The 26,113-nt window shown below is 55.6% G+C and overlaps 1 protein-coding gene and 1 non-coding gene across 2 annotated transcripts in view; both read left to right on the top strand.

The window, feature by feature from the left end:
* The window catches only part of MYO5B (myosin VB), a 306,778-nt gene that overhangs the window by 204,419 nt on the left and 76,246 nt on the right, over positions 1 to 26,113 (top strand). The window contains exons 13-17 of the mRNA XM_062201653.1: positions 4,119 to 4,241; positions 4,919 to 5,002; positions 15,147 to 15,302; positions 16,098 to 16,195; positions 19,713 to 19,799. Of these exons, the coding sequence (XP_062057637.1) occupies positions 4,119 to 4,241; positions 4,919 to 5,002; positions 15,147 to 15,302; positions 16,098 to 16,195; positions 19,713 to 19,799 (548 nt within the window). The remainder of the gene's footprint in view (positions 1 to 4,118; positions 4,242 to 4,918; positions 5,003 to 15,146; positions 15,303 to 16,097; positions 16,196 to 19,712; positions 19,800 to 26,113) is intronic.
* On the top strand, positions 9,951 to 10,053 carry LOC133767354 (U6 spliceosomal RNA). The gene has a single exon (XR_009866842.1). It is a non-coding gene; the product is annotated as a U6 spliceosomal RNA (small nuclear RNA).

Genomic DNA, 26,113 nt, shown 5'->3' with positions numbered 1-26,113 from the left:
AGGAGCCTGGCTGGGCAGGACTGTGGGCAGGGCCGGAGCCACAGCCTAGGCGCAGCATCACAGAGATGGCCCTCGGGCCTGGAGAGCAGCAGGGGCCCGGTGAGCCACCTGCTGGCAGCTGCTGGATTCTGGCCCCTCCCCAGCTTCCTGAGAAGGCTGTGCTGAACATGGGCTTCCTGCCAGGAGAATTGGGGACAGGGGAGTACTGTGGATGCCACACACCCCGCTCCCTGGGGGCAGAGGTCCCATGTGTGGCAGGGGAGACTGGATGAACCTCAGATTAGGGCATAAGAGAAAAGTCGGCCATGTTGAAGCTTCTTGTACTAGATTTAATTGCTCAGGGAATGCAGGATAGTTCAGTGTAATCTGATACACTGTCTAGTAACAGGGATTTTTGGAAAAAAAAATTTATTTACTTGAAAGGTAGATTGTCAGAGATCTCCCATCTGCTGGTTCTCGCCCCAAATAGCTGCTACGATTGCGGCTGGGTTAAGCTGAAGCCAGGAGCCAGGAACTCCATCCGAGTCTCCCACGCGGGTGCAGAGGCCCAAGCGTTTGTGCCATCATCCACTGCTTTCCCAGGCACGTTAGCGAGGAGCTGGGTCGGAAGTGGAGCAGCTGGTCCAGCAACTGGCTGCTCTGTATTTTTGGGTGTTTCTCCTTTTTTCTGGCTATTAGAAATAGTGTTCCGTGGAATTCTTTTGTGCCTAGTTCTGCATGTATGCGTGATTATGCTGGTAAAGGAATTCTAAAGTGAGAACCTGAGTCACCATTTCCGTTTATGTAGTAAAGTTTGACTACTGCCAGTGTGGACTGCGGCCCAACCCACAGTGCCACTGCACCAGCCCCACACTGGGATTTCTAGCCAGCAGGTGTTCTACGTTGGTCAAAGCCAATTGAGCCGTACACTTAATGTAGAGAAATTATACTACAAAAAATCGGACTTTTCAAATGTCTGGGCCCTTTTTGAAAGTTTAAAAGTTTGGGCCCTTTGAAGCGTCCCCTGGCTCTGGGCCGAAGCAGGGAGGAAGAGTTTGTGAGGAAGGAGGTACAGGGGAGCCACCGCAGGTCCCATACCTCCTCCCCACGTGATGGCGAAGGACAGTGAGCTCTCGCTTCGAGGGGCTGGGTTCTGTGGCCCCCATGTGGCAGGACATGGAGCCCAGTGAGGGACCTGCTCGTGGTGTGAGACCTGCCGGTGGGAAATCGCTTTCTGGAAGTGTGTGGAGGTGGGCAGGGCCCATGAGCCGGGATTTGCCTCAGGACTCGGGAGATGCAGTGGCCGGGGATTTAAAGGGGCTGCACACAGGGTGGTCATCCCCAGAGCCCCGTGATGGAGGGAGGTGAAGTGGCTCACAGACATGGAGTTCCACTGGGAACTATATAAGGGAACTATATAAGGGAAGCTATAAGGGAACTCCATGTCTGTGAGATAATGAACCCACCCGCCCTTCGGTTGTCCTCACTCCCCTTTCGGGGGTCAGGCAAGCGCTGGGGTCCCAGGGAGGCTGAGGAGGTGGAAGCACTGGGCAGGGGAGTGTGCCCTATGAGGTGCCCCGGGGGATGCTGGTGCGGTGGGGTGGGCAGAGGGGCTGTCCTGGGCCAGATGCTGCACCTGGGGAACTTGAAATGGCCCGATGAATCTGGAGCCCCTGTAGGGGCAGATGAGGTCAAAAGGTATTGCATCGGAATGCGAGGCCGAGCCGCCCTGGGTGGGCGCTGGACTCCCCTGTGAAGCAAGGCTGGGGAGCCTGCCTCCTGCCAAGGCTGTTGGGTGTTTATAACGGCATTTGTGAGCCGTACAAAATCAGCAGCATAGATGTCAGCCTGCTGTAGGTTTCTTGAATTTCAGGTGCCACCTATGGTTGCCTTGGTGGGGCTATACCCAGTGACTAGGCTGGACCTTCCCCACCCTCGCTCTGAGGGCTGGGTGGGGGAGGCAGTGTGGAGCCCCGGGGAGAGGGGATCGGGTGTGAGATGGTGGAGAAGCCTGGAGTAGAGAGGAGATGCAGGCAGGAGGTGATGAGAGAGGTGAGGGAGGAAGACCTCAACCAGCCCACAAGCAAAGCTGATCCCTGGGGAGTGGTGAGGGCAGAGGTCCAACTTTGGTAGCTTGAGGGAGAGATGAGGAGGCAAGGCAGTGGAAGTGGCCGGTGTGACCTCCTTGCTGGAGGAGGCTTGGCTGTGGAGGGTTGTGGGCCAGGAGGGGTGCAGGTGGGTGGGACGGCTATGGATGGCAGGTGCACCTCTGTATGTGTGAGCAGATGGCAGATTCTCTGCTCTCCATTGTCAGTTTCCCTGTGGGGGAAGGGAGGCACCTGCTGGGCCAGGACCGGCTGTGCTGAGAACAGGGAGAGGAGGAGTGGGCACAGGGCAGGCTGCTGAAGTCGGAAGCCCTAAGGTGAGGTTTGGCAGCTGTCAGCGTCTCCTCCAAGCTTAGATCCGGGAACAGCCTCTTAACCCATCCAGCAGATTTCCCGGAGTGAAACCTGGCTTGCCTCGCTGGCAGAGACCCCATGTTACAGGAAACTCAGAGCGGGGGAGATGAGTGGATGTGTGAGGAGGGGGGGGGTTTCTGTGCTGGGTGTGGGTAGAGAAGCAGAGGCCTGGGAGCAGCACTGTGGGGCCACCGGGTGGGCAGGAGGGAGCCGCTCACCCTGGGCACCATCAGGGCAGCAGGGTCCTGTGATGGAGAAGTGGATGGCAGGTGCCCCTCCAGCCAGCTTCGGGTCCACAGGTGTTGGTAGGTTTCAGGAGGTAGCTAGGAGCAGCAGAGACACAGGGTGGAAGGAGGTGGTGAGAGTGAGCCACCAGGGAGGTGGTCATTGGTGGCAGTGGCCCAGGAGGACAGGCCGAGGGGCAGAGGTGGGAGAGCTGGCTTTGGGAGCCTCCCCAGTCCTCTCTTGTTGACTGTGTGGTTGTCCCAGGCCAGGCCAGGCGCCGACTGCAATGGAGGAGAGCAAGGAGAGGCAGCTAGCTGTTAGGGAACCTGGACACACACCACCTGGACTGTTGGTCGCCACTGCTTCATCAGCTCACGGCCGTCTGAATTGTGAAACGCGTCAGATTTGGGGGGGCCATCTCTCAGAAGTCCAGGGTTTCTATTTTCAAGGCGAGATCATTTCCTTATAGCAATCTCAGCATCTGCCCAGGTGGGGCGTCTCCTCCTGGTGCTCCCAGTCCCTGGAGGCCCTGCCAGGCTGACGGCTCCTTCCCCTAGACCTAGCGACTCTACACCCAGGGTGCTTACAGATAAATATAAAACTATATATAGAGAAGATGCTGAATTAAATACATCTTGTCTGCCCAACACAAGGAACAGCCTCCTGGCCTCCCCGGTGGTCTGAATGGCGGGGGTTGTGGCTCGTGTGTTACATTTTCTGTGAAGCAGGTCGCTCTCTTACTTTTTGAAGCCATCCGTGAAGATATTGAAAGGGGTTAACACACTGCAACTTCCCAGTTTGAATTTAAACGTGGGGCTAGGCTGAGGCTGGTGCTGGGGAGGGGGGTGTGGCTCTTGGCTACTTAGCACCCAGTGCGTGGCCAGAACCCAATCCTACAGTCTTTGAGGGAAGAACCCAATAAGACACAGTCGGCCCCGAACCAGTGAGTGACGTGGGAAAGTGTGAGCCCCCCAGAAAGACAGTGCAAGGCCAGGGCGGGTTAGGAAGGGGCCAGACCTGGTCTTTCGATGAGCTCGGGGGTGGGGGGACATGCTGCAGCAGGTGTCCACCGGGCAGAAGCATGTCCAGGATGCTGAAGTCGCAGTCTGGCTGCCTGGAGGAAGCGTCTTCAGGGGGTCCTGGGCATGGCTGCTGCCTTGATCTCAGCCTCCCTCGTCCTGGTCTTCTCCGAACTTTCGCGGCTGCTGCCGGTGGGTTCTGTAGACTCGGCACAGGTCCCCGCAGGCGCAGCCCACGTGTGGTGGGTCGAGGCCTGCTGTGCCGGACCCTGATCGTCCATGCAAAGTCGTGCTTTACACCGTCCAGGTAAGGCTGCGGTTTGAGAGCCGAGTCCGCCCGCAGAGCCAGCTCGCTGACGCGCTCCGCCCCTCTGCTGCGACGCTCTGCCTCCTTTTCTTCTCCACAACGTGCCCTGCCCCGTTCTGTGGCCCGCAGGTCCCCAAAGGCACCGATCAGAACTGGGCGCAGAAGCTCTACGACCGGCACTCGGGCAGCCAGCACTTCCAGAAGCCACGCATGTCCAACACGGCCTTCATCGTCGTGCACTTTGCAGATAAGGTAGCTCGGGCTCCACCGGCACAGCACCACGGCGTGCAGACTCGGGCTTCGGGCCTGAGGCCCCACATAGGTTCCCTCATGGCCTGCCTGGTGTGCCAGACGCCTCGCCTCGCAGAGGCTGCTGGCATTGCCCCATCACCTGCTCACCCGGTGCTTCCGAGCACCTCTCTCCTGGGAACACGGCAGGGAGTAGAACAGCCCGAGCCTGCCCTGGTGGAGCCGGGAATGTGCGGCTGTCTGGGCTTCCCCCGCGGAGCAGGCATCGGTCTCTGTAGGTGGCCTCTTTCCCGGTTGCCCATGTGGATTTTCCTAAATGGGTTTCTGGTGGTGCACTAGGCTGTGTTTCTCAGCTGGGATGTGTATGTGCTACCTAGGGTCTTATTAGTGCACAGATCCCCATCCAGTGGGTCTGGGCGTGGCCAAGAAGCATCCTTGAGAGAGCCTAAGGGAACGCCCTCTCCAGATGATGGTCCTCGGCTCCCTCCCTCTCTGTGAGTCCTGACCACGCACTAGGTTTGCGCACTGTAAATGGAAACACCTGTGGGTTTCCTGTGCACACACAGCTGTGGCAGCAAACCCTCCATGCTGAGTGCAGCAGCTCGGGTCCCCAGGAAACAGCGGGAGGAAGATGGTGAGGCTGGCACGGCCATGAGTCTCAGGTTTTCTCACGTCCCCAGGTGGAGTACCTTTCAGATGGTTTCCTGGAGAAAAACCGGGACACAGTGTATGAAGAGCAGATCAGCATCCTGAGGGCCAGCAAGGTAAAGGGGGGGCAGAGCTGGGGGGGCAGAGCCGAGCCGGTGGGGGGGGGGCAGAGTCGGGGGGGCAGGGCAGAGCCGGGGGGGGCAGAGTCAGGGGGGTGCATAGCTGGGGCCTCTGTAGCGGGAGCAGTGCTGGGGGCGGCCGGTGTTGGCCTCACCCTGGAGATGGGAGGCAGAGATGCTGGGCGGGGTACAGGTGAAGGAGGCTGTTGGTTCTTGAAGTCTGGAAACATTTGAAGCTGTCCCGAGGTGGGGAGGGAGGCAGGGTGTGTAGGGGTTGGGGACAAACACCTGCTAAGAGTGGGACTTACAAGGGCAAGCGAGGTGACAGAGGCCACAGTGAGTGCGGCAGTGGTCCCTTAAGTCACCGGTCCTCTGACCCCTGCCTGCCGGTGTGAAATTATTTGAGCTCCTTCATACCCTAGTACCTGTGCACTTCTATTGAGCCATCGACAGAATCCCTCCACAAGCAGACAGTTACAAATCAATGGAACAGAGCTAGGAGCCGAAGGGCTCTTGGACTTGGAACTCTGTTGTTCCAGAATTTGTTTTCTGCTCGTAGCAGAAAGGTAGCGCGTGTCATGTTCATTCTGTGCTAGCAGTTCATCCAACCCCCTGATTATTAAGCACCTACCTTGGGGGACACTGCGCCGAGCCCGCTTGTGTTCGCGCAGAAGCAAACCAAACAGTCTGCTCTCCAGCCGCTTGTATGCCACTGGGCGACGCATGTGCAGATAAAGACACAGGTAACTGTGCAAGGAGAGGCAGGGCAGGGGGCCGAGCCGCCAGACGTGTTCCAAGGGCCCACGTGGGTGCAACACTGCCCTGGCTCAGCCCCTCAGAGGAAACCTAGGAGAGGACTTGGAGCACCCGGGGGCCCGACAACACAGAAGCCGAAGATGAATGTCTCTTTGTGATGAGCCTCGGACGAACGCTGCAGGGGGCGAGAGGACAGGACGAAGCAGGTCCACCTGGCAGAGGGGGTCACGTGCCCCTGGGGCTGGGAATGCAGAGCGGATTGGAGTCGGGGAGACCCCCACTCATGGTCGTGTCTCCGTTTCTGGAACGTCAGGAGATCCGTGGGCCCTGAGCAAGATCTGCTGGGGTGAATGGGCACACCAGGTTGGGGGTTGAGGCGCGATGAACCACTCGGGTCCCCGTCTGCCCAGGCGTCTGCTCCGTGCTGGTTAAGGTGGTTTTTCCATAACTGGGATGGGGCAGGGAGCAAGGAGCCGGATGCCGCAGGGCCAGAGCAGAAGCAGAGGCTTGGGTACCGGTTGCACAACCTCATTATGCTTCTCAGTGGCATAGAGCCTGCGGCCTCCCGTCTGTCCCACAGTGGTCCAGGGCAGCCGGGTCTTGTGGTCTAAGTGTGTCCTGTCGGTGGGAGCACACGGGAGAGGGAGGAGAAGAGGCAGGTGCTTCCACTGTAGTTTGTCTCCCAGCCCTGCCAGGGACCTGAAGGGGGCGTGGCCGAGAAGCTCTCGCACCGCGCCCAGCAGAGCATCTCTGCCGGCTGGACTTCTGTCCCCTGCATCACGGGTCGGTTTGTGTGCGTCGTTAACCCCTTGGGACCGACGGTGCAGTTACAAGTGGAATGCGGAGGTTAGGAAGGAGGTGCTGTGGAGAAGAGTGGGAGACGTTGGGGATCCCACCATCACCGCCACGCCCAGTCCTCGACTGGGAGGACTCGGCAGACACTGGGCTCAGGGCTGCGTCCTTGCAGCAAAAGGACACCAGAGTGGGCAGAGGCAGGAGGCGTGTCGGGTGAAGTTGGGGAGACCCGGCACAAGCTTCTGCAAGAACTCACATGAAATGTGCTAGACTGTCCTGGAGGTGAGCTGTGACAGTCCCTGTGGCAGGCCTGTCACCCACCCTAGGTGCCCGGGGTTGTTAGTCAATTAAGTGTAGGTGTACTTTGCCAGGCATATGGCAAAATCCTGGCCTCCTAGAAAGAAAGCAGCTAGTCACCACAAACCCTGCCCTGTCCATGAGAAGTACAGGCACGGTGTCGCGCTGTGACCAGGCTCCCGTGCACCAGCCGGGGCTCACCCTGCGGTGCCAGCTGCCCACTGGCCTTGCTGAAGGTCGCCGTCTGGGGCCCGCTTTGTTAGCAAGAGCTAACGTAGGTATCATGCACACAGGTATGTTAGATTCCAGGTACTGAGTTTTTATGAGCCTGTATTTCACTTCTAATAAAAATTCAAGTTGTATAGAGATAGACGTGATGTGTCTCGCCCCTGCCCCATCTCACCATGAATTCCTATTCTGCACGTATAAGTGTATTGCCTCAGCTTTTTAAGGTGGACGTGAGCACATCATGTGTCCATGGTTGTCTCTGATGCTGGCCTCACTGTTCCGTCGTGGCCAGCACTCCACAGCGCCACACAGCTTTCCCTGATGTGGCCTCTGCAGCAGTGTGGCAGTGAGTGTGCCTTGTCCCTGCCCTTGCTCACTGGCACGGTCATGTCCATTAGATAAGTCTTAGACGTAGAACTGATGGTTCAGTTGGTGATGCCCGCCAAGAGGTCTATAGACGTTAAATTGTAGGGCAGTGTGGATCTGTGACCTGCTCAGTAGAGACAGCCAACTCCCTTCATCTCTCCCTTACCCACACACCACAATTTTAGATTTCCCCCTTGCCTGCTAATTTTTTTTAAGCAGCCAGGGACTTTGCCTTCTACCCCGAGCTGGTGCCTCATCCCAGCGACACCCCTATGAGATGCATGAGGGCCAGCAGCTCTCAGACCAAACTCCCAGGGCTTCCTCCCTGGCAGGAGGAAGGTGAGGAGCCCTGCACCGTGAGTCCCTTTCAGCCCATCTTGGATGTTCCCCAAGACTGACACCGGGTCACTGGGGGCCCACAGATGGGCGGTACACAGGTGTAGCTGCCAACTCCGGGCAGGGCCCTCGGCTGCTTTGGATCATGGGGCAGATGGGCCTGTGCGACGTCACTGTCATTTGAGCGTTTTTAAAGCTAGTGATTTATTGAGCCTCTGTCATCTTTAAATTTTTAGTTTCTCACAGCAGTCCTACGTTCTGTCTATAACTCTCTGTTAAAGATAAGAAAAACAGGGGCCCTGTGCTGTGGCATTGTGGGCTAAGCCTCCACCTGTGGCGTGGCCATCCTGTAACGGCGCCAGTTCGAGTCTTGGCTGCTCCTCTTTCTATCTAGCTCTCTGATAATGGCCTGGGAAAGCAGCGGAGGATGGACCGAGTGTTTGGGCCCCCGTACTCACATGGGAGACTCGGAAGAAGCTCATGGCTTCGGATTGGCTCAGCTCCGGCCATTGCGGCCATTTGGGGAATGAACCTGCGGATGGAAGACCTTTCTCTCTCTCTCCTCTCTCTGTAACTCTACATCTCAAAGGTCTGGGAAGATACAAGCCGCGTGTCATTAAATTAACAATGGAATGCCCAATTTTTATTGGTTTCCATCTAATCTCAAATCCTGTGTCTAAATCCCTAATTGTACTTAAAGTGATCTATTTTGCAAGAAACTGTTAGCATTTTGTCTCTGTGTGGACATCCCTGATAAAAGATTCACAAGTTGTCACAAAGAGTTAAGCAGCACAGAATAGAAGACCCCCTAGACCCTAGCAGCCGGAGGGATGTTTGAAGAATTTCCACCATGAGCAGTGAAATAAAACGGGTGTTAATGAGGCTGTAATTAGGAAAGCCAGTTACACTGCCTAAGAGCATCCAATGCAGCTAATTGCTTTCTCAGCTATCGGGGAGCTATAAATAGAGACTTAAGTAAAGAAATGCCTCTTTAAGACGCAACTTCAAGTTATTAACAGACTTGTTTAAGTAGCAAAGGATGGAGCCTTTTCCCTTCCTGCTTGTGTTTACCGTGAAAAGGGGTATTTTATCAACCTAGAGAAAGAAACCTCCAAAGGGAGAATGCTTTTCCTCTGGTTTGCAGGGGTGGGGAACCTTCGGCCTGGGGGCCGTGTAAGGACTGTGAAATTATTTGGACACGCTGGAACTTGAAATTCAATAAGTCTATAGCAGGCTAAGCTGATAATTTGTATGGCCTGCGAATGATGTTATAAATATTCAAATGGCCCTGGACAGAAAAATGGTTCCTCACCCCCGCATTGGGTGCTGTGCAGCTGGGGTGCCCCGGAGGCTGCACCCTGTGCAGGTGTGGGCCACAGGCCAGATGGGCCTTTGCCCCCTCTCCCCTCCCTCCAGCAGAAAGGGTCTGGAGACTGCCTCGACCCAACACTGTGAGCCACGAGCCCTGACCGCCCTGTGGGCCGGGGTCACGACAGGAAGCCCAGTGCCCTGTCTCCTTCCTGCTGCTCAGGGCCTCACTGCTAGTCGTCAGAGAATAACCTTGTACGCCGCTCCTCTGTTTTCCACACTGATGAGTTCCTTAATGGTCTTCCTTTGCCGTTGGTTCACCTTCCAATGGCCGCCGCGGTAGGCGCGCTGCGGCCGGCGCACCGCGCTGATCCGATGGCAGGAGCCAGGTGCTTCTCCTGGTCTCCCATGGGGTGCAGGGCCCAAGCACTTGGGCCATCCTCCACTGCACTCCCTGGCCACAGCAGAGAGCTGGCCTGGAAGAGGGGCAACCGGGACAGAATCCGGTGCCCCGACCAGGACTAGAACCCGGCGTGCCGGTGCCACAAGGCGTAGGATTAGCCTAGTGAGCCGCGGCGCCGGCCTCTAATGTATTTTTATACAGAAGCTTTATAGAGGTAATCAGCGTTCTATAAAACTTAAATGTGTGTGGAATACTGCTCTAACATGTGTTTGCTGATAGTTGAAAAGCTTCCAGTGTGTAGAATAAACAGGGCACTGTCTATAGAGAACTTTTTAGTTGATAAAATGAAATCATGCTCCCCTTTCCAGTGCATGCAAATGCATGTTTTTTCAGCAAAAAGAAATGCTAAGTCTTTTCTTCCAAAACCCATTTAAAACCTTCTTGAACAAAATGTTTCTGTACTCGCTTCAGCACAGACTAACGTTGGAACCATACAGAGAAGCCTAGCACGGCTCCTGCACAAGACGACATGCCAGTTAATGAAGCAGTCTATACTTAAAAAAAAAAAAAAAAAAAAATTCTTAACCTAAAAGTTGGGGACATTCTTCCCAAAAGGTAGCATTAACCATGAAAAGAATGGATGGGAGGTGAAGATGCATTTTTTATTCTGCTTACAGCAATAGTTTTTTGAAGATAAAATGCTAAGCAATAGATGCCAACCCTACTGTTCTAACACTGGGTCCTACCTTTGTTTCACCTGTTGTCGTCTTTTTTGTTCTTAGACCCACAAGTGACTGGGTGTGATTTCCAAGGGAACGGCTTTGTGTGCAGCGGTAATTGACATTTTTCTTGAACTGTCAGATGTTCTTTAGAGAGTGTTTTCCTACTTAATCCCTTTTTGAATAGAGTTGCCTCAGGCTTTTTAAAATCTGCCTGCAGCTTGCACAGCAGAGAATGCCAAAGGCAGAGACACAGAATTCGGGAGGGGCTTGTTTGCCCGGAGTGGCCACCTGGAGTGTTTCCAGGTGAGAAGGGAGCAGAGGGGGTACAGGCCCAGCTGGACATCCTTTGCTAGGCTGCCCTGAGATGCGTGGACTTGGCTGGGCTTCTGGGTCGGGCAGCTCAGGAGCGCCCGACTCCCTGGCTCTGCAGACGTAACTGTACTGGGTCAGTGTGAGCGAAACACAGTGCCCGCCCCCTTGCTCAGACGTGGACCTTTGGTGGGAATCCTTTGTTAAGGAAGAGTGTGCAAGTGATATTTCATTGTGGTTTGGGTTTGGTTATGGTTACGAAATCCACCCCCTTCCATGGGGCATGGAGGTCTCTGTGTAGCCCAAACCCCTTGCAGGTAGATGGGAGGAGTCGATACTTCTCACCAGGGCTTTTGCTCTTGGCCACAGCCCATGGCCCAGCCAGGACCTCTGAGCGTTTCGTTCCCATCGCCAGACTAGACTGCGTTCCCTGAGTCTGTAAAACAAGCTGAGTGGGACGTGGAGCCCCCACCTCCTTCCTGGGGTGACTGTTCCAACAGACTCGAGCGTCTCCCTGGAGTCCCACACCCTGCCACTTGCCAACAGCCTCTGAAGCAGGGACCCGCAGCTCAACCAGAGCTGTGAAAGCAAAATACAAGTTCTCCAGGCTGGCCGGTTATGCAGGCCACGTAGGCGCCTAGGTGACGACACGGTGCCGGCCGAGGTCAAACTCTGCCTTAGACAGCTTTCAAAAACCAGAAAGCATAGCTACCTTCTCTGATTGAAGCAAGAGAAAGAAAAATTTTAAAATACGCATATCGGCAGTTGTCATTTCAAAGATTTTGATGTTTGTGACCTTAGGATTTAAATTTTTTTTTTGCAGAAAAAGCTGCTAATTTTCCTGTAAATTAAACCCCCTCAATCGGAAGTAAATTCTGTTCGTGCCCCAAACATTGTAGAAATTGGGTTCAGGAAGCCTATGGACTCGGATAATTTGATCAGCTGGCATCTTGTTTTGGCCTAGCAGGCCGAGTTGCAAGGGTGTTGTAGAATGTGAACCTGCTGCCGGCCTCCCATTGTCTCCCTGGGGGACTTCTCAGGCCACGTTGCCCTTTGTCACCTGTGCCGTGGCTCTGACACTGCCCTGGCTCCAGCCCCGCCTCCAGGCCCTTCTCTCCCTGCCACTCCTTAGGGTCTCAGCTGATTGGCACTATGGCAGCTTCATTTCCTAGATGGTGAGGGCCGACAGGTCTCTACACAGGGGGCTGCTGGGTAAGGTTTGTGCTCAGAGGGAGCTGGCTGTGGGCAGAGATGTTTGGCTGGAGGGGTGTGCGCAGGTGGCCCTCGAGTTTACAAGACTGTAGTGATCCAGGAGGGAGCTTGAGGATCTGATGCCGAGCCACAGGCTGAACTTGGTACTTGGCTGCCTTAGGAAGCAGGGTGGGAGCCCCAGGGTCCCTAAGGTGATTTAGAAGACATAGAGTGAAGGTGCAGTGGACACCCAGAGGGAGGAAGATGCTGAGCAGGTATTTAGAACCATGGCGATGGAGCCAGGGCCATGCGGATCCAGGGACTGAGTGCTGGAAGAGAGACGGCCAGGCAAGGGGGGAAGTACAGGAGGATGGGCTGGGAAGGTGGGTGAACGGGGAGGGCTGAGGCCAGTGAATGGGGAAGTTAAAGTGGCAGGAGATCTGGAGGCTGGGTCAAGGGACGACTTAGAGGAAGCAGCTGGCTCAGTGCCCCCCTTTCCACGGTCGAGCAAGTTGAAATTGAGTGCAGTTAGATTTGTCGTGGATCACGCTAAGTTGCAGAGCTGTGTCTGGAAGTCGGGGACGCCGCCCTAGCCCAGTGCCTGCCCTTGAGCTCTGCACTGCTTCGGAGAAAGCTCCCGGATCGTGGGCTCGTGTGCACTCCTGTAGGAACCCAGCGTAACCCACTGTGCATGATGGACGTCGGCCTCTTCCCCACGCAGCCAGGCACCTCGTCCAGCAGATGCCGGGCGCTGCTGCTGTCTGCGCTGTGGTCTTGCCGGGGCTCTGCAGCGGGGCTGAGTGTAGACCCTGGCTTTGCCCCTTCCTGCTCCTGTGGCCTCTGCTCAGCGCCGGGGGAAACAGAGCCTGGAGCAGATTCTGAGAGCCCCTTCTCCCAGAGACCCTAATTCCTCCCAGCCACTTGACGCTGAGGGTCGATCTCCGTCTTTCCACGTCTGACATTTCCATGCTGCTGTTTCCTTCCTGGATGAGGAGTGGAACATTCTCAAGCATCTGTGCTTTTACGGTTTAGGTAGATTTTTTACGTATGTGACCACATGCTTGCTGTCACTGGGCATGTGCCCACGTGTGTGGACTTAGCCTTAGTCTTCCGCACAGTGGGGAGGCTATAGGCTGGGCAAGCCTAGGGCTCGGCGCCAGCCCAGACCTCAGGTGGTTTCTCCTGTGGGAGACATGTGCAGGAGAGGACGGAGTGCTCTGGGAAAGTGTCACAGGCACTGGGGCGAGGGGAGGCCTGGGGAGAGGGGTCTCAGAATAAGCACAGAGGAGGGGCTGGTGCTATGGTGCAGTACGTTAAGCCTCCACTTGCGGTGCCGGCATGCCACGTGGCTGTCCATTCATGTCCCCACTGCTCCTCTTCCAATCAGCTCTCTGCTGATGGCCTGGGAAAGCAGTAGAAGATGGCCCAAGTGCTTTGGGCCCTGCACCCATGTGGGAAACCTGGAAGAAGCTCCTGGCTTCAGATCTGCCCAGCTCTGGCTGTTGTGGCCGTTTTGGGAGTGAACCAGCAGATGGAAAACCTCTGTCTCTCCCTCTCTCTCTCTAACTCTACCTGTTAAAGAAATAAATAATAAATTTTAAAAATAAGCAGAGAGGAGAAAAGAGGGGGTGCTGCAGGTCTGAGTACCACAGTGAGCACATGTGTAGAGGCAGTTGTAACAGGGACAGTCAGGGGACTGCTTTTGATTGTCTAATAGGTGAGTGTGGGCCCGGATCACAGAGCCATTGGCTGCTAGACTGGGGTGTTCAGATACAGTGTGAGGAGAGGGGAACCATGTGCGTACGTGGGGCTTGATGGAAGAGCTTGCGGCTGGACTAGGAGGAGCAGAGCCTGGGATTGGAAGTGGCTCAGGGTTTGCAGGTGGGGGCTGTGTGCTCCCCATGCCCACCAGCAGGCGTGTGGCCGAGGCTGTATCATACTCTGTTTGGCCCCTGCAATGCCGTCACTGGGCCGAGTGCCCTGATGGCTGGGACTGTCACCAGCACCTTGTCCAAGGCCTGATTTTCATGTCATTACACGTGAAGACATGCACAGAGAGCTCACAGAACAGCGTGGTCCTCATGGGACAGGGGTGGTCCTCACAGTACAGGCGTTTTTTGTTTTTTTTTTTTCTGACAGGCAGAGTTAGAGAAGGGTCTTCCTTCCATTGGTTCACTCCACAATGGCCACAACGACCGGCACTGCACCTATCCGAAGGCAGGAGCCAGGTGCTTCTCCTGTTCTCCCATGGGATGCAGGGCCCAAGCACTTGGGCCATCCTCCACTGCACTCCAGGGCCACAGCAGAGAGCTGGACTGGAAGAGGAATGGTCGGGACAGAATCTGGCGCCCCGACCATGACTAGAACCCGGGGTGCTGGCGCCGCAGGCGGAAGATTAGCCAAGTGAGCCACAGCACCAGCCAGTACAGGCGTGGTTTTATCCCCACTTGATGGCTCAGCGAAGTTAAGTAATTCGCAGGATCCAGTGCTAAATGTGGAGAAAATCGCATTTAAGCACAGTTCTGGAGGAATATAGCCGCATCCCGACACACCTCAAGGAAAGGAAGTTGGGCCCATCTTTGTAGGTGAGGGGTGAGTGATCTCTGGGAAAGCTACTTCTGCCTTTAAAAATTGAGCCATAAAATGCACACTTTTGAAGTGTGGAATTTGGTGGGCTTTAATATTTTCATGAAGTTGTAGAACCGTCACCATTGTCAACTTGTAAATTTTTTATTAAAAAAAAAAAAAAACACAGGAAACCAAGAACCATGCCCGTGAGCAGTGGTTCCCCTGCGCCTTCCCTAACCCCTGTGGATTGCTGAACGACCTCCTGTTGCTGGGACACATCCCACAACCACAGTTGGTGGTCTGTGTGTCTGGCTTTCTTCCCGGTCCCCTCCCCCGCGTTGCAGTGTGTGTGTGAAGACCTCTCTACGCTGTGTGGATGGAACACGGTGGACTTGACCCGTCAGTTGTCGGTCATGTGGGCTGTTCCTATGTTATGATTCTTAAGAGTAATGCCGTGTGGGGCAGGCGTTGTGATGCCGCAGGGTAAGCTGCCGCTTGGGATGCCCGCATTCAGTATCCCAGCACCAGTTCAAGTCCCAGCTGCCCCACTTCCAGTGCAGCTGCCGGCAAATGCTCCTGCAAAACAGCAAATGATGGTCCAGGGACTTGGGTCCAGGGTGGCAGGAACCCAGGCCCAGCCCAGGCTGTCACAGTCATCGGGGGAGTGCACTAGCAGGTGGAAAATCTCCCCTTCTCCCCTTCCCCTCCTGCCCTCTCCCTCAGAGTGCTGCTGTGATGGTGCTGTGTGCTGTGTGGACACCTGACAAGGTCCCGTGTGTGTCAGAAAGCTATCCTGGAGGGGTTTGAACCCCATAACGTGCACGGACCTCACACTTACCATCCTCGCTGTGGTTGTTTGCAGTTCCCGCTCGTGGCTGACCTGTTCCATGACGACAAGGACCCTGCCCCTGCCACCGCTGCAGCTGGCAAGGGATCGTCTTCAAAGATCAACATTCGCTCCGCCAGACCCCCCTTGAAAGCTTCCAACAAGGAGCACAAGAAAACTGTGGGCCACCAGGTCAGCCCCAGGCCCGTGGCGAGGCTGGCCTCTCCAGAGGTGGAGCCTGACCACCCCGCCCACACTGCCCGTGCTCTGTGTCCCAAAACTCTCGCTAGAGAAGAGGGCGTCCTGGCAGCACCAGTGGGAACAGTTCATTCCACCAAGGGCCACGTCCAATGACCACGGATACCTTGTACAGGGGGGCGGGAGGCGCTGGAATCCGCGGCGTGGACAGGAGGGTGAAGGCGTGTGCAGCTTCAGGAGGCTGCGAGCCAGCACCTCCTCCCCTGGGGTCTCTGTGGCTGTTACATCCTGTGGGGCTTTGAAGGGCAGAGGGCACCTCCTGGGCTCCTGGCAACCGCCAACCCTCCATTCATGTACTGTTGCCTGCCCTGGGGGTTCCGTGTAAATGCTCATTTCTAGCACATTCTGGCCCTGGAAGCCAGGCTCAGGGTCTTGGGCATAGGAACACAAACCTCCCGTTTGCAGCCAGCAATGTCTCAGCCCTGTTAGTCCTCCTCACCTTCTGTCTCCTCTGGTCCTCGAGCAACAGCCAGAGGTGGGCCCACTCGGGGTCTGCCTGTGCAGTTTGAGTGACACTAACATGGGAGGGGCTTGATTTTGAGGGCAGAGGGAAGAGCAGCAGAGTTGGAACCTGATCCCAGGTCTCCGTTCCTTCCCTGTCCTTCCGTGTGAACAGCTGTTGCCATGACAGTAACAGCCCCCACCCCAGCAGCAGGCTGTGAGGTATGTTACTTGTCACATGTCCAACAAAATGTGTAAAATAACCGAGTGCTGGCATTTGCTCCCCAGTTCCGCACCTCCCTGCACCTGCTCATGGAGACCCTGAACGCCACGACGCCTCACTACGTGCGCTGCATCAAGCCCAACGACGAGAAGCTCCCCTTCCAGTGAGTGCCCACCGGTGTCCACTGTCCCACCCGGCCTCTCGATGCCGCCGCGGAGGTCCAGGCAGAACTGGGGGGGGGGGGGGCCAGCCTTGCGGGGCCTGGGGCCTTGAGCTCGGTGCCGGCCTGCACCTAGACTCTCTGCACGGGTTGTGTGCCGAGGAGAGGTGGGCTTGCAGCCACCTGCTGCACCGGGGACTCGGGGTGAGAAGGGGTAGTTCCCCAGTCCCCTGGAGCCAGCAGCGGCATGCAGGGATGGGTGCCCTCGGATGCCAGATGGTGCAGTCTCCCCGTGAGTGTGAAGTATAGATGTGGACGGGTCACTAGATGATCAGGACGGGCTTCCTTCACACGGGCCCGTCTCTCGCCTCACCCTGCCACTGTCCCCGAGCCTCCCGAGCTACCCAGCCCATCCCCTAGACCCCACTACTGCCACCTCTGATCCAACTTCTGCTTCCACCCCACCTTGAAACCCTTCCAAGGCTCACGTGGCCGACCTCAGCCAGGTCCATGCAGCAGCGACTCTCACCCCTGTGCAGCTTTGGTCTGTTTTCCGTTTCTCTGTAAGCCTTCTGCGGTACCCTTGTGTGTTATTAAAAGTTAACGTTATTGACCTTATTCTAGAAGGAAATCGCTCTGTCCTTCCTGCCATCCCCTCTAATCTGACTCCCTTGGCCTTGGCACCACTGACGTTTTGGGTTGGGTGGTTCGTTGCCCTGGGCCATCCTGGGCATTGGAGGATATGCAGCAGTTTCACTGGCCTCCGCCCCCAGGTGCCAGTCGTGTCCCTGCTGCCGTGACAACTAAAAGTGTTTCGTGCATCGCCGGGTGCTCCCTGCGGGACAAAATGGCCTCCAGTTGAGAGCCTCCATCCTATGCTGAGGGCCTTGATAGCATCTCTCCTATACCCCCCACCCCCGCCCGCCACCTCTGTTGAGAAACAGCTCGCTGAGCGCGAGCAGGCGCAGTGACAAACACATCCTGTGCAGCTCACCCTGCCGCAGGAGAGGCTGCGAGAAACGGCTGCTGGGGCCAGGAGGGGAGGAGCTGAGAGACCCCCCAGAGGCAGCCCAGGGCAAAGGTCATCTCCTGGGATCGCTTGGTAGAAGGCCTGGCCAGGTCTCCTGAAGACCAGCCCGCTGCAGATGCCACTGAGCCTGGGGAAGGAGTTGGGGTCCTGCAGCCTGTGCAGAAATCGGGGGGTGCCGTGAGACTCCCGAGTGCAGCCTGCTTCCAGCAAGCCCAGGCTGTCCTGTACCTGGTGTGGCCATCACAGTGGGACCCCAGGCATCTCTGGTGGCTTTTAACTCCAGAGTGGAGGTGTTCCTTGTCCTTACCAGCGTCCTCTACAGTTTGATAGCAGAGAGCCTGGTTTTCCACTTCTACTCACCTTCAACCGTGACCGCAGGCAGGCAGAGCAAGGGAGTGTTCTATTCCGGCGGGGGAGGGAAGATTAAAATGCTGGAGGCTGCTGCCTTCACACCTTCCGGGGGGCATGTGAACAGGGAGAGACGAAGGCAGAGTCTTCTGTCCTTGCTGTCGGAGGTTTTTCCTGTAGTCATTTCTTTTCTGCATCCCATGATCCTTTACGACAAACGGCAGGATTGTACTTGGACAATCTCAGCTTGGAAAGTCTCAGCTGCATTTAGGCAGTGAGGAAAATGAGTTGCGGAGAGACTGTGTCTCGCCCAGAGTGATGCCAGCTCTGAGTGGCAGAGCCAGGCTCCCCACTCCGGCCTTGCTCAGTCTGCTAGGAGGGCAGCCTTGCCATCTCAGCAGGGAACAGCAGGTGCAAGTTGAAGGGGGCTCTGCTGGGCTCCGCAAGATGCCTGGGTGACCGTTAAGGCAGAGCTCAGATGTTGGTTGCCAGGTGTGTTCTGGAGAACCAGCCCCAGTGAGGTGTGTGGGCTCTAAGAGGAGAGCAGTGCTCCTAACTGCTGGCTCAGAGACCTGGCACTCTGCTACATGGATGGGGCTGCCTGAGCAGGCCACTACCCAGCTGTCACATAGGCCACAGTCCACAGATGGGCACTCAGTGGTCACATGGCATGACACGGGGCGGTGGGGGCGAGGGGTGCTAGAGAAGAGGATTAGACCTTTGTGGGAAGGAGGGTGTTCTCTCTTCTCCACGGAAGCCGTGGGAGGCCCTGAAGGAAGTGGTGACCCCAGCTGGCCCAACATGAAACCGTGGGCCACAGATGTTCCCTAGCAGGCTGCTGTTCCTCCTGCCCCACTGGCCTGGGGGCCTGAGTGTGGCTCTGCGGGAAGGGGCCAGGCTGGCCTGGAGAGCACATGCAAGCTGTGGTCAGGCACGGGATCACTGGCAGGCAGCCCCCAGGTCAGACCATCCTGCAGAGTTCCAGTGGGCCCGGCCGCTGGGGACAGTGACACACAGCCTGCCCAGGGGCTGCTCCCTGGGCTGCCGTGGATCCTGGGACCGATGCAGCCTCTATGTTCCTTTATCCAGCAGGGTAGGCAGGCTGCCAACCGCCTGGCCAAGGCATGTGGAGAAGCCACGGGGTGGGCAGGGAGGCAGGCAGCAATGGCCTGGCTGAGGTTTGCACAGGAGCCGTTGTCCTCTCTTAGCAAGTAGTGGTTGATGCCGGGTCAGCTTTAATTCTCTCTCCACAAAGATCCCCGGTCACCCCAGCCAGCCTGGTGTCTTTCCCATGGGTGCTTTGAGTGCTGTCAGTGCACTTACCACAAGCCCCCTGTGCAGCAGTGTGGGTCCTTGCAGAGAATAGAGGCGGTACTGCAGTGTGGCTCAGTCGGTGTGAGTGAGTGAGTGCGGTTTCCAGTGCCAGGCCTAGCACCGCGTAGGGCGCGTGGCTGGTTGGAGATGGTACACATCTCTAAAGTCATGGAGGTCAAGGTCTTCCCACGGTCGGATTCTCGATGGAGCGTCTGCCACCATCACAGCTTATGGTGGCCGTGCCCTGTGTCCTCTTGCTTTCACGGGCCCTGGTCTTTCATCTTCGCGCTCATCCTAGAAGATGAGCCCTGTTGTTGTCCCCATTTTAGAGAGGAGGATACTGAGGCCCCAGGATGGTCAGTTACCTGCCTGGAATCCACACACAGTCGTTCCCGAACCACATCATGATTCAAAGCCACTCCTGGGGCCTTTTGAGTTGAATGGCGCTTGACATTGCACTCAGACACATGGCTATGTGGATGGATGTAAAAAGAGAGGTTCTAGGGAGAGGGCAGCAAGGGGTCTTGGGCAGGGAAGTTCTACGGAGAAGGCAGGAAGGCGGGTGGGCAGGATTCGGCTAGGCCGAGAGGGGGAGGAGTGTCTCACCTGGGAGTGAGAATATGCTCAGAACTGAAGGTGCTGGCGTGGGCTCACCTGGCTGCCACCCAGCATCCTGTAGCCCATGTTTCACCCCTGACCTCGAGCACAAATGGGCGTGACCTCCTGTAACAGGGCCAGCAGGTGCCCTGTGTGCTGCAGGCAGGGGTGTGCTCTCTCTGTGCTCATTGGCCAGGTTGGCCACTCATTGCTTATCTTCCCGTTTGGCAGCTTTGACCCCAAGAGAGCGGTGCAGCAGCTTCGAGCCTGCGGGGTGCTGGAGACAATTCGCATCAGTGCGGCCGGCTACCCGTCCAGGTAAGGTACCCGCCGGCCACACCTGTGGGGGCTGCCCCCAGGGCTGCCAGACACAGACCCTGCAGAAGGCTCCCAGATGCCAAGGCCCCATGCTGGATGCTGACAGAAATAAGAACTTCAGTTTGGCCTGAGAAGCACGAGAGCTAACAGTAGCAGCTTTTCACGTCTCGTGTTGGCATTGGTCTGGGTGAGTTGTATAGGGCGTTCCTCCTTCACTCTCCTCCACCTGTCCACTTCACTTGCTTTTGTTGCTATTATTCTGGGGACAGATAAAATACGCATCCAAGAGTATAGTATCCTCTTAACCATTCTGAAGTGTGTGGTTGGATGTTAAGTACATTCGCATTGTGCATAGTCATCCAGAATTCTTTTGCAAAACTGGAACTCTGTTCCTGTTAAACACCAGGGTGAGTATTTGGCATAGTGGCTAAGCATGCCGTTTGGGATGCCCACATCCTGTATCCGAGTGCCTAGGTTTGAGTCCCAACTCTGCTTCCAATTCCGGCTTCCTACCAACGTGTACCCTAGGAGCCAAGAAATGATGGCTCGAGTACTTTGGCCCTTGCCAGCAGCCCATGTGGAAGATCCAAATTAAGTTCTAGGCTCCAGGCTTCAGCCCGGCCCTGCCATGGCTGTTGTGGACATCTGAGGAGTGAATCAGCAGATGGAAGATCGATCTCTCTGTCTCTGCCTTTGAAATAAAATAAAACCAGCATCAATTCTCCACTCCCCACTCCCCACTCCCCACTCCCCAGCAAAGCACCTTTCTACTGCCTGTCTGATTTTGATGCCTCTTAGTAGCTCACATAAATGGAATTGGGTGGTCTTTACCCTCTCTGTGGCTGGTTTCACTGACCATGTTTCTTCCATGTGGAGGCACGGGTCAGAATCTTCTGATTTTTAAGGCTGAATCGCTTTCCCTTTTATGTGCAAGAATACTTCATAAAGTTACGGAAATGCAGCAAAAGGTGAAATCCATGCATCTGAGCGGTCTTCAAAACCTTCATGGAAAATGTGACTTTTGAACAAGCTATGCGTACATTTCCAAATCTTTTTGCAACAGATATTTTAATTCCATTTTCCACTAATTGTAAAATTGTTCATTTATTGATTGGTTTGAAAGGCAGAGACAGAGATCTCCCCTCTACTGGTTCACTACCCAATGTCCACAATACCTAGGACTGGACTATGCTGAAGCCAGGAGCCAGGAACTCAATTCAGTTTTCCCACGTGAGTGGCAGAGACTCAACTACTTGATCCATCGGCTGGGGGGAGCACATTAGTAGGAAGCTGGAGTCGGGGTCAGAGCTGGGGTGTGAACCCAGGCACTCCGACATGGGATGCGAGTACCCCGAGTGGCATCTTGACCACTCCATCACGCTTTGCCTGCCTGCAGATGTTTTGGGAGAACCTTTTATATACCCCATTTGCTCACTCATTCATCCATCGATGGGCCCCTTCTGCACTTAGCATGAAATCTAATTATCATTTGAGTTAAATAATAGCTATGGCAGTCTGATTTGCTTTGTAGGTGGGCATCCCTGAGTCTGGGGACTCCAGGTCAGGAATGTGGGTCCCCTCTCGACACTTGGCTGAAGTAGCCCTGGAGGCTGGGCAGCAAGCCTGCAAGCTCTCACAATCACAGTCTGTACCGGAGTCCTGTGGGCCGGACTGTGCTGTAGATAAGGGCAAAGCTGAGTGGTGTAGCAGCCCAGGGCCTGCAGTGCTGCCCACAAAAGGTCTTCTGTTCTAAGAAGTCTGTGTTGGGAGGTAGAGGGAGCCAGGATGGGGAGTGGCAAGTACAGGCCTCCTGTCCTCCCTGCCTTCTCTCTACCTGGCCCTGTGGCTTGCACTGGAGGGAGCATATCGTACATGTGCAATGGATAATTACCCATAAACAGCTTGACCATAAGCGGTACCCAGTGGTTAGTCTTAGGGAGGAAGTTGTTGATTAAATTAGGAATTTGCATCTGACCTGGGAGGTACAGCTGCCACTTATCTACCACACCCGAGCGACTGAAGCATTGTTCAAGATGCTCTGTGTAGCCAGGTCCCGGGCTGGTGTCCGTCTCCTTTCCAGCCACTTCTCTTCCTGCTTAGGAAATGAGGCAAGGTGAGCCAGCAGCTCTGCCATTCATCCTGGGATGAAGGCCTAGATGGACGTCTCGCCCGGAGGCGTCCAGCGTCAGCCTTTTAATGGGGGCATGGGGCCGAGGCCATGGGGTGCGGTAGCTCAGTTCTGAGGTTCAGCCACTGGTGTCTCACCCACCCAGGGCCTCTCAGGGCCTGCAACCAGCTCAGGGGGTGCAGATCTGACGTCTGCACTCAGTGCTAGGCCTGGAAGGAGGATTTTAGTGGGCAGCTGAGCCACTGGTCTTCCAGCTGTCCTCCCTGGGCACCTGGTTCCAGTCTTGTTCCTGCTCCGGCTTCTGCACCTGCTGGACTCCCAAGGTGATCTCGCCTGCTGTGAAATGGTTTCTTTAGCTCCCTTTCTGTAGTCCACTATTTCCTAGAGTCCTGTGTTGCAGCCTGTTAATGGGTCAGGACATCAACACAGTGTGTTGTCAAATAGTTCTTTAATGAAATCACTTGGGTTGGGAAATAAAGGGCAATTTGTGGTGGACAGATCCAGGCACGACTGTGTTGTCAGATCTGGTTATGGCCCAAGACACGGATTTTGCAAAGGGGAGCCAGGGAAGGAAGTGGCGGCTAGCATTGCCGGCCAGCTGGCGGGTCGGCTGGGTCACCTGTTTTCCGCCCCGGGCTCTGTTGCCGTTGTGAGCATCGGGCTGCTCGCATGAAGGTGCTGCCTGCAAACAGGTTCAGCAAGGTGGGCTCCTGAGAAGACGCCTCTCTGCACCCGTGGGCTGGCCCAGCCCTGAGAGCAGGGTGGAGCTCACCATTCCCCATCCTCTCTCGCCTTTCACGGCCTGGGCTGCAGGAGCTGGCGGTTGAAGCGCCGAGCTTTGGAGTCGGGCCTGGGGTCAAGTGTTGGCTCCCACACTTCTTGGCTGAGTGAACCCAGGCAAGTAGATAAATCTCTCTCAGCCTGAGTTTCCTTGTTGTTAAGTAGAATGATCAGTTATTTTCCAGTTGTTGTGAGGGATGAGATAATGAATCTAAGGTCCATCAGCACAGTGCTGGCCACTTGGATATTTAATGAAATGACTATTCATCCAGATAGGGGCTGGGAGCTGCCTCCCTATTACCGTAACTGGGTGGAGCATGTCTATGCCGGGAATTTCTACCTGTTTCTCTGAAATCCTAGTGTGTGAGGTCACCTCAGAAGGGCGTTCTAAAATTCCTAACACTCCAAGCGTCTGGATAGGTCAGTTCTAGTCCCGGTCAGGGCACCGATCCTGTCCCGGTTGCCCCTCTTCCAGGCCAGCTCTCTGCTGTGGCCAGGGAGTGCAGTGGAGGATGGCCCAAGTGCTTGGGCCCTGCACCCCATGGGAGGCCAGGATAAGCACCTGGCTCCTGCCATCAGATCAGCGCTGCAGCGCGCCTACCGCGGCGGCCATTGGAGGGTGAACCAACGGCAAAAAAAAAAAGGAAGACCTTTCTCTCTGTCTCTCTCTCACTGTCCACTCTGCCTGTCAAAAAAGAAAAAAAAAGAAAAAAAAAAGTCTTCCAGAACCAGCTGGGACTATGATGCCCCGTGTTAAACTGTTCAGGGTCATTGTGCAGAAAACTTGGGGGCTGCAGGTCCTCACAGCTGTGCCTGTGCTGCACAGTGCAGGGGCCTGGGGGGGGGAGCAGAGAACCTCGAGGTGCTCCTCTCTGGATAATTGACAACTGGTGCTGGTGGTGGGCTGGTCAGCGGGGATGCATGGACATCAGTACCACATCAGGGCACTAGGGAAGGAACAAGGGAGGCCCGCGGCAATGAGGTGTACAGAGGCAGGTGGGACTTGGAGACCATCTGAGTATGTTGGGAGCCACCTACTTTACCGAGAACATCTAACAGAATGTTGTTTTAATAGAAGGTGGGGCCGGGGTTGTGGTTGAGCAAGGTAAGCCACTGTCTACAATGCAGGCATCCCATATGAGCACAGGTTCAAGCTCCGACTGCTCTGCTTCTGATTCAGCTCTCCACTAACGCACCTAGGAGAGCAGTGGAAGATGACGCAAGTACTTGGGCCCCTGCCACTCGCATGGGAGACCTGGATGAAGTTCATGGCTCTTGGCTTTAGCCTGGCCCAGCTGTTACCATGCTGGTTATTTGGGAAGTGAACCAGTGGATGAAAGATATTTCTTTCCCCCCGTCCCCAACAGTCCTTCTCTCCCTGTAAATGTACCTTTGGAATAAGTAAATCTCAAACCAGAAGTGGTTTGCAGGGGGCGTTCCTCCAAGGGCATCTGCGCGGGCATCAAGGAGAGGCGAGAAGCCTGTGGAATCTGACCTGGTTCTCTATAGACCTCGCTGCAGGCTTGGAGGTCAGTGCACATCTCTGCCACCTCTGATTTGGTGGTAGAGCTTCCTCATAGCCCACTCAGTGAAATCAGTGACCACAGGCGCTGTGCACACGCCCACTGGTTGGTCTACTGTCATATGAAATGATCTGGAAAGAGAAAAGGGAGAGAGGGTCTCATATGACCTCATTGTGCAGTGTGAACAGCATCTTGCCTTCATAGTGTCCCTCTGTCCCATTCACCTTTCTCCTCTGTGTCCTCCTGTCCCAAGCATTTAGCCCTGTGCTGGCTGCTGTGCGAGAATGACACCTGTCAGTCATGGCCCCACCCACCAGGAACTCACAGTCTAGGAGAAGGGATATAAGTGTAAGGCTTCTAGAGGCAAGGTTGTGCACGTACGGGAGGAGCAGAGACTTGAGCTGAGCGAAGGCAGAGGAGGATGCCCACTGGGGAGCAGCGTGATGCCCAGGACCAGAAGTGAGGACCATGGAGGAGACAGCTTCTTGGCAGCCACGTCCCCGGTTGGAGCAGCTGGGATCCTGGTGTGCTGCTCTCCTCATGCAGGCTGCCTTTTCCTTGGCACCTGAGAGGACGCACGCCTGCCAAGACTTTACAGCCACATGGAAAATGGCTTCACGGGTGGCTCAGAGCTCCTCCCCTGGCCACCGGCAGGGCGGTCTGCAGAGTCAGACGCCCACAACATGCTGACCTCCTGCAGGGTGGCTGAGGGGGGGTCCCTCCCGGGGGTCCCTCCCTGCTCTCCTGTTGTTGCAGGCTTCTGCTCAGCACGTGATTATGATGCATCTATACCTTTTGTTGTTGTGATTGCCAGGACTGTGGAAAGGAAGGAAAACTGTATTTCTGGCATCACAGGAAGTGTTTGCCAATGCTGGGGCTTAAATGTGTGGGCTTAGACCTAGAACAGGGCCCTGCGTCCTCCTTCCATTTGTCACTGTAGCAGATTTAAAAAAAAAAAGATACATTTTATTATTTTGAAAGGTAGAGTTAGCTTCAATTTGTTGATTCATTCCCCATATGGCTGCAGTGGCCAGAATTGGGCCAGGCCAAAGGCAGAACCTGCTCCCAGGTCTCCCACATGGGTAGCAGGGCCCCGAGTACTTGAGCCATGTCCTGCCGCTTTCCCAGGCACATGATCAGGGAGCTGGAGCAGAAGTGGAGCAGCCAGGACTTGAACCGGCACACATATGGGATGCTGACATCACAGGGCATGGCTTAACCTGTTACGCCACAACACTGGTCACTGTGTCTTGCTAGATGGTCCAAGCGAGTATTCCTTCCCCAGACTGCCACTTGAAACGTTAACTTTTGGAAATAGGTACCATGATTTTGTGCCCTATTTTTAGTACTGACGTGGAGTAGAATCAGCCAGTTATGATTACATCATAATCATGTTCTCTCACCACTACCAAGCTAAGCACCTGTAGGAGGTGGTGTTTATTTGGAGGATGGTGGTGAGGGGGTGGGGCTATGGGACAAAGCCGCCACACCAGCCATCTTCTGATTGGGCCTCATTGTTGAGTCTTCCGCACCTGCTGACCACGGTAACCATTTGGAGTGACCTCACTAAACAAAACCTTGCTTCTGCCTAATTTGGGAGATGTGGGGGTAGTCTGCTGTACCTGGGGAAAAGGGGCTGAGGTTTAGGGCTGCTGTGTGCCCAGCAAGGTGACAGCTGTTGAAGCACTCCACAAGCATGGGGTGTGGCAGCTCGGCGTGGCAGGTAAGCGGTCATCTTGCTGCCCTGATGTAGGGACACACAAGTGGGACCTCCGTGGGATGGGGGTTGCCTGCAGAAAGAGTGTGCCTCCTTGGCTGTGGAAATCCATCCCAGCAGAGTGAGTCCCCTTGTCACTCATTTTGCATGGCTTCACGTGGTGGTT

This window comes from Lepus europaeus, chromosome 9, assembly GCF_033115175.1.
Source record: "Lepus europaeus isolate LE1 chromosome 9, mLepTim1.pri, whole genome shotgun sequence".
Classification (NCBI taxonomy): Eukaryota; Metazoa; Chordata; class Mammalia; order Lagomorpha; family Leporidae; genus Lepus; species Lepus europaeus.
Note: the sequence above shows the minus strand (reverse complement) of the source record. Positions and strands in the feature narration are given on the sequence as shown.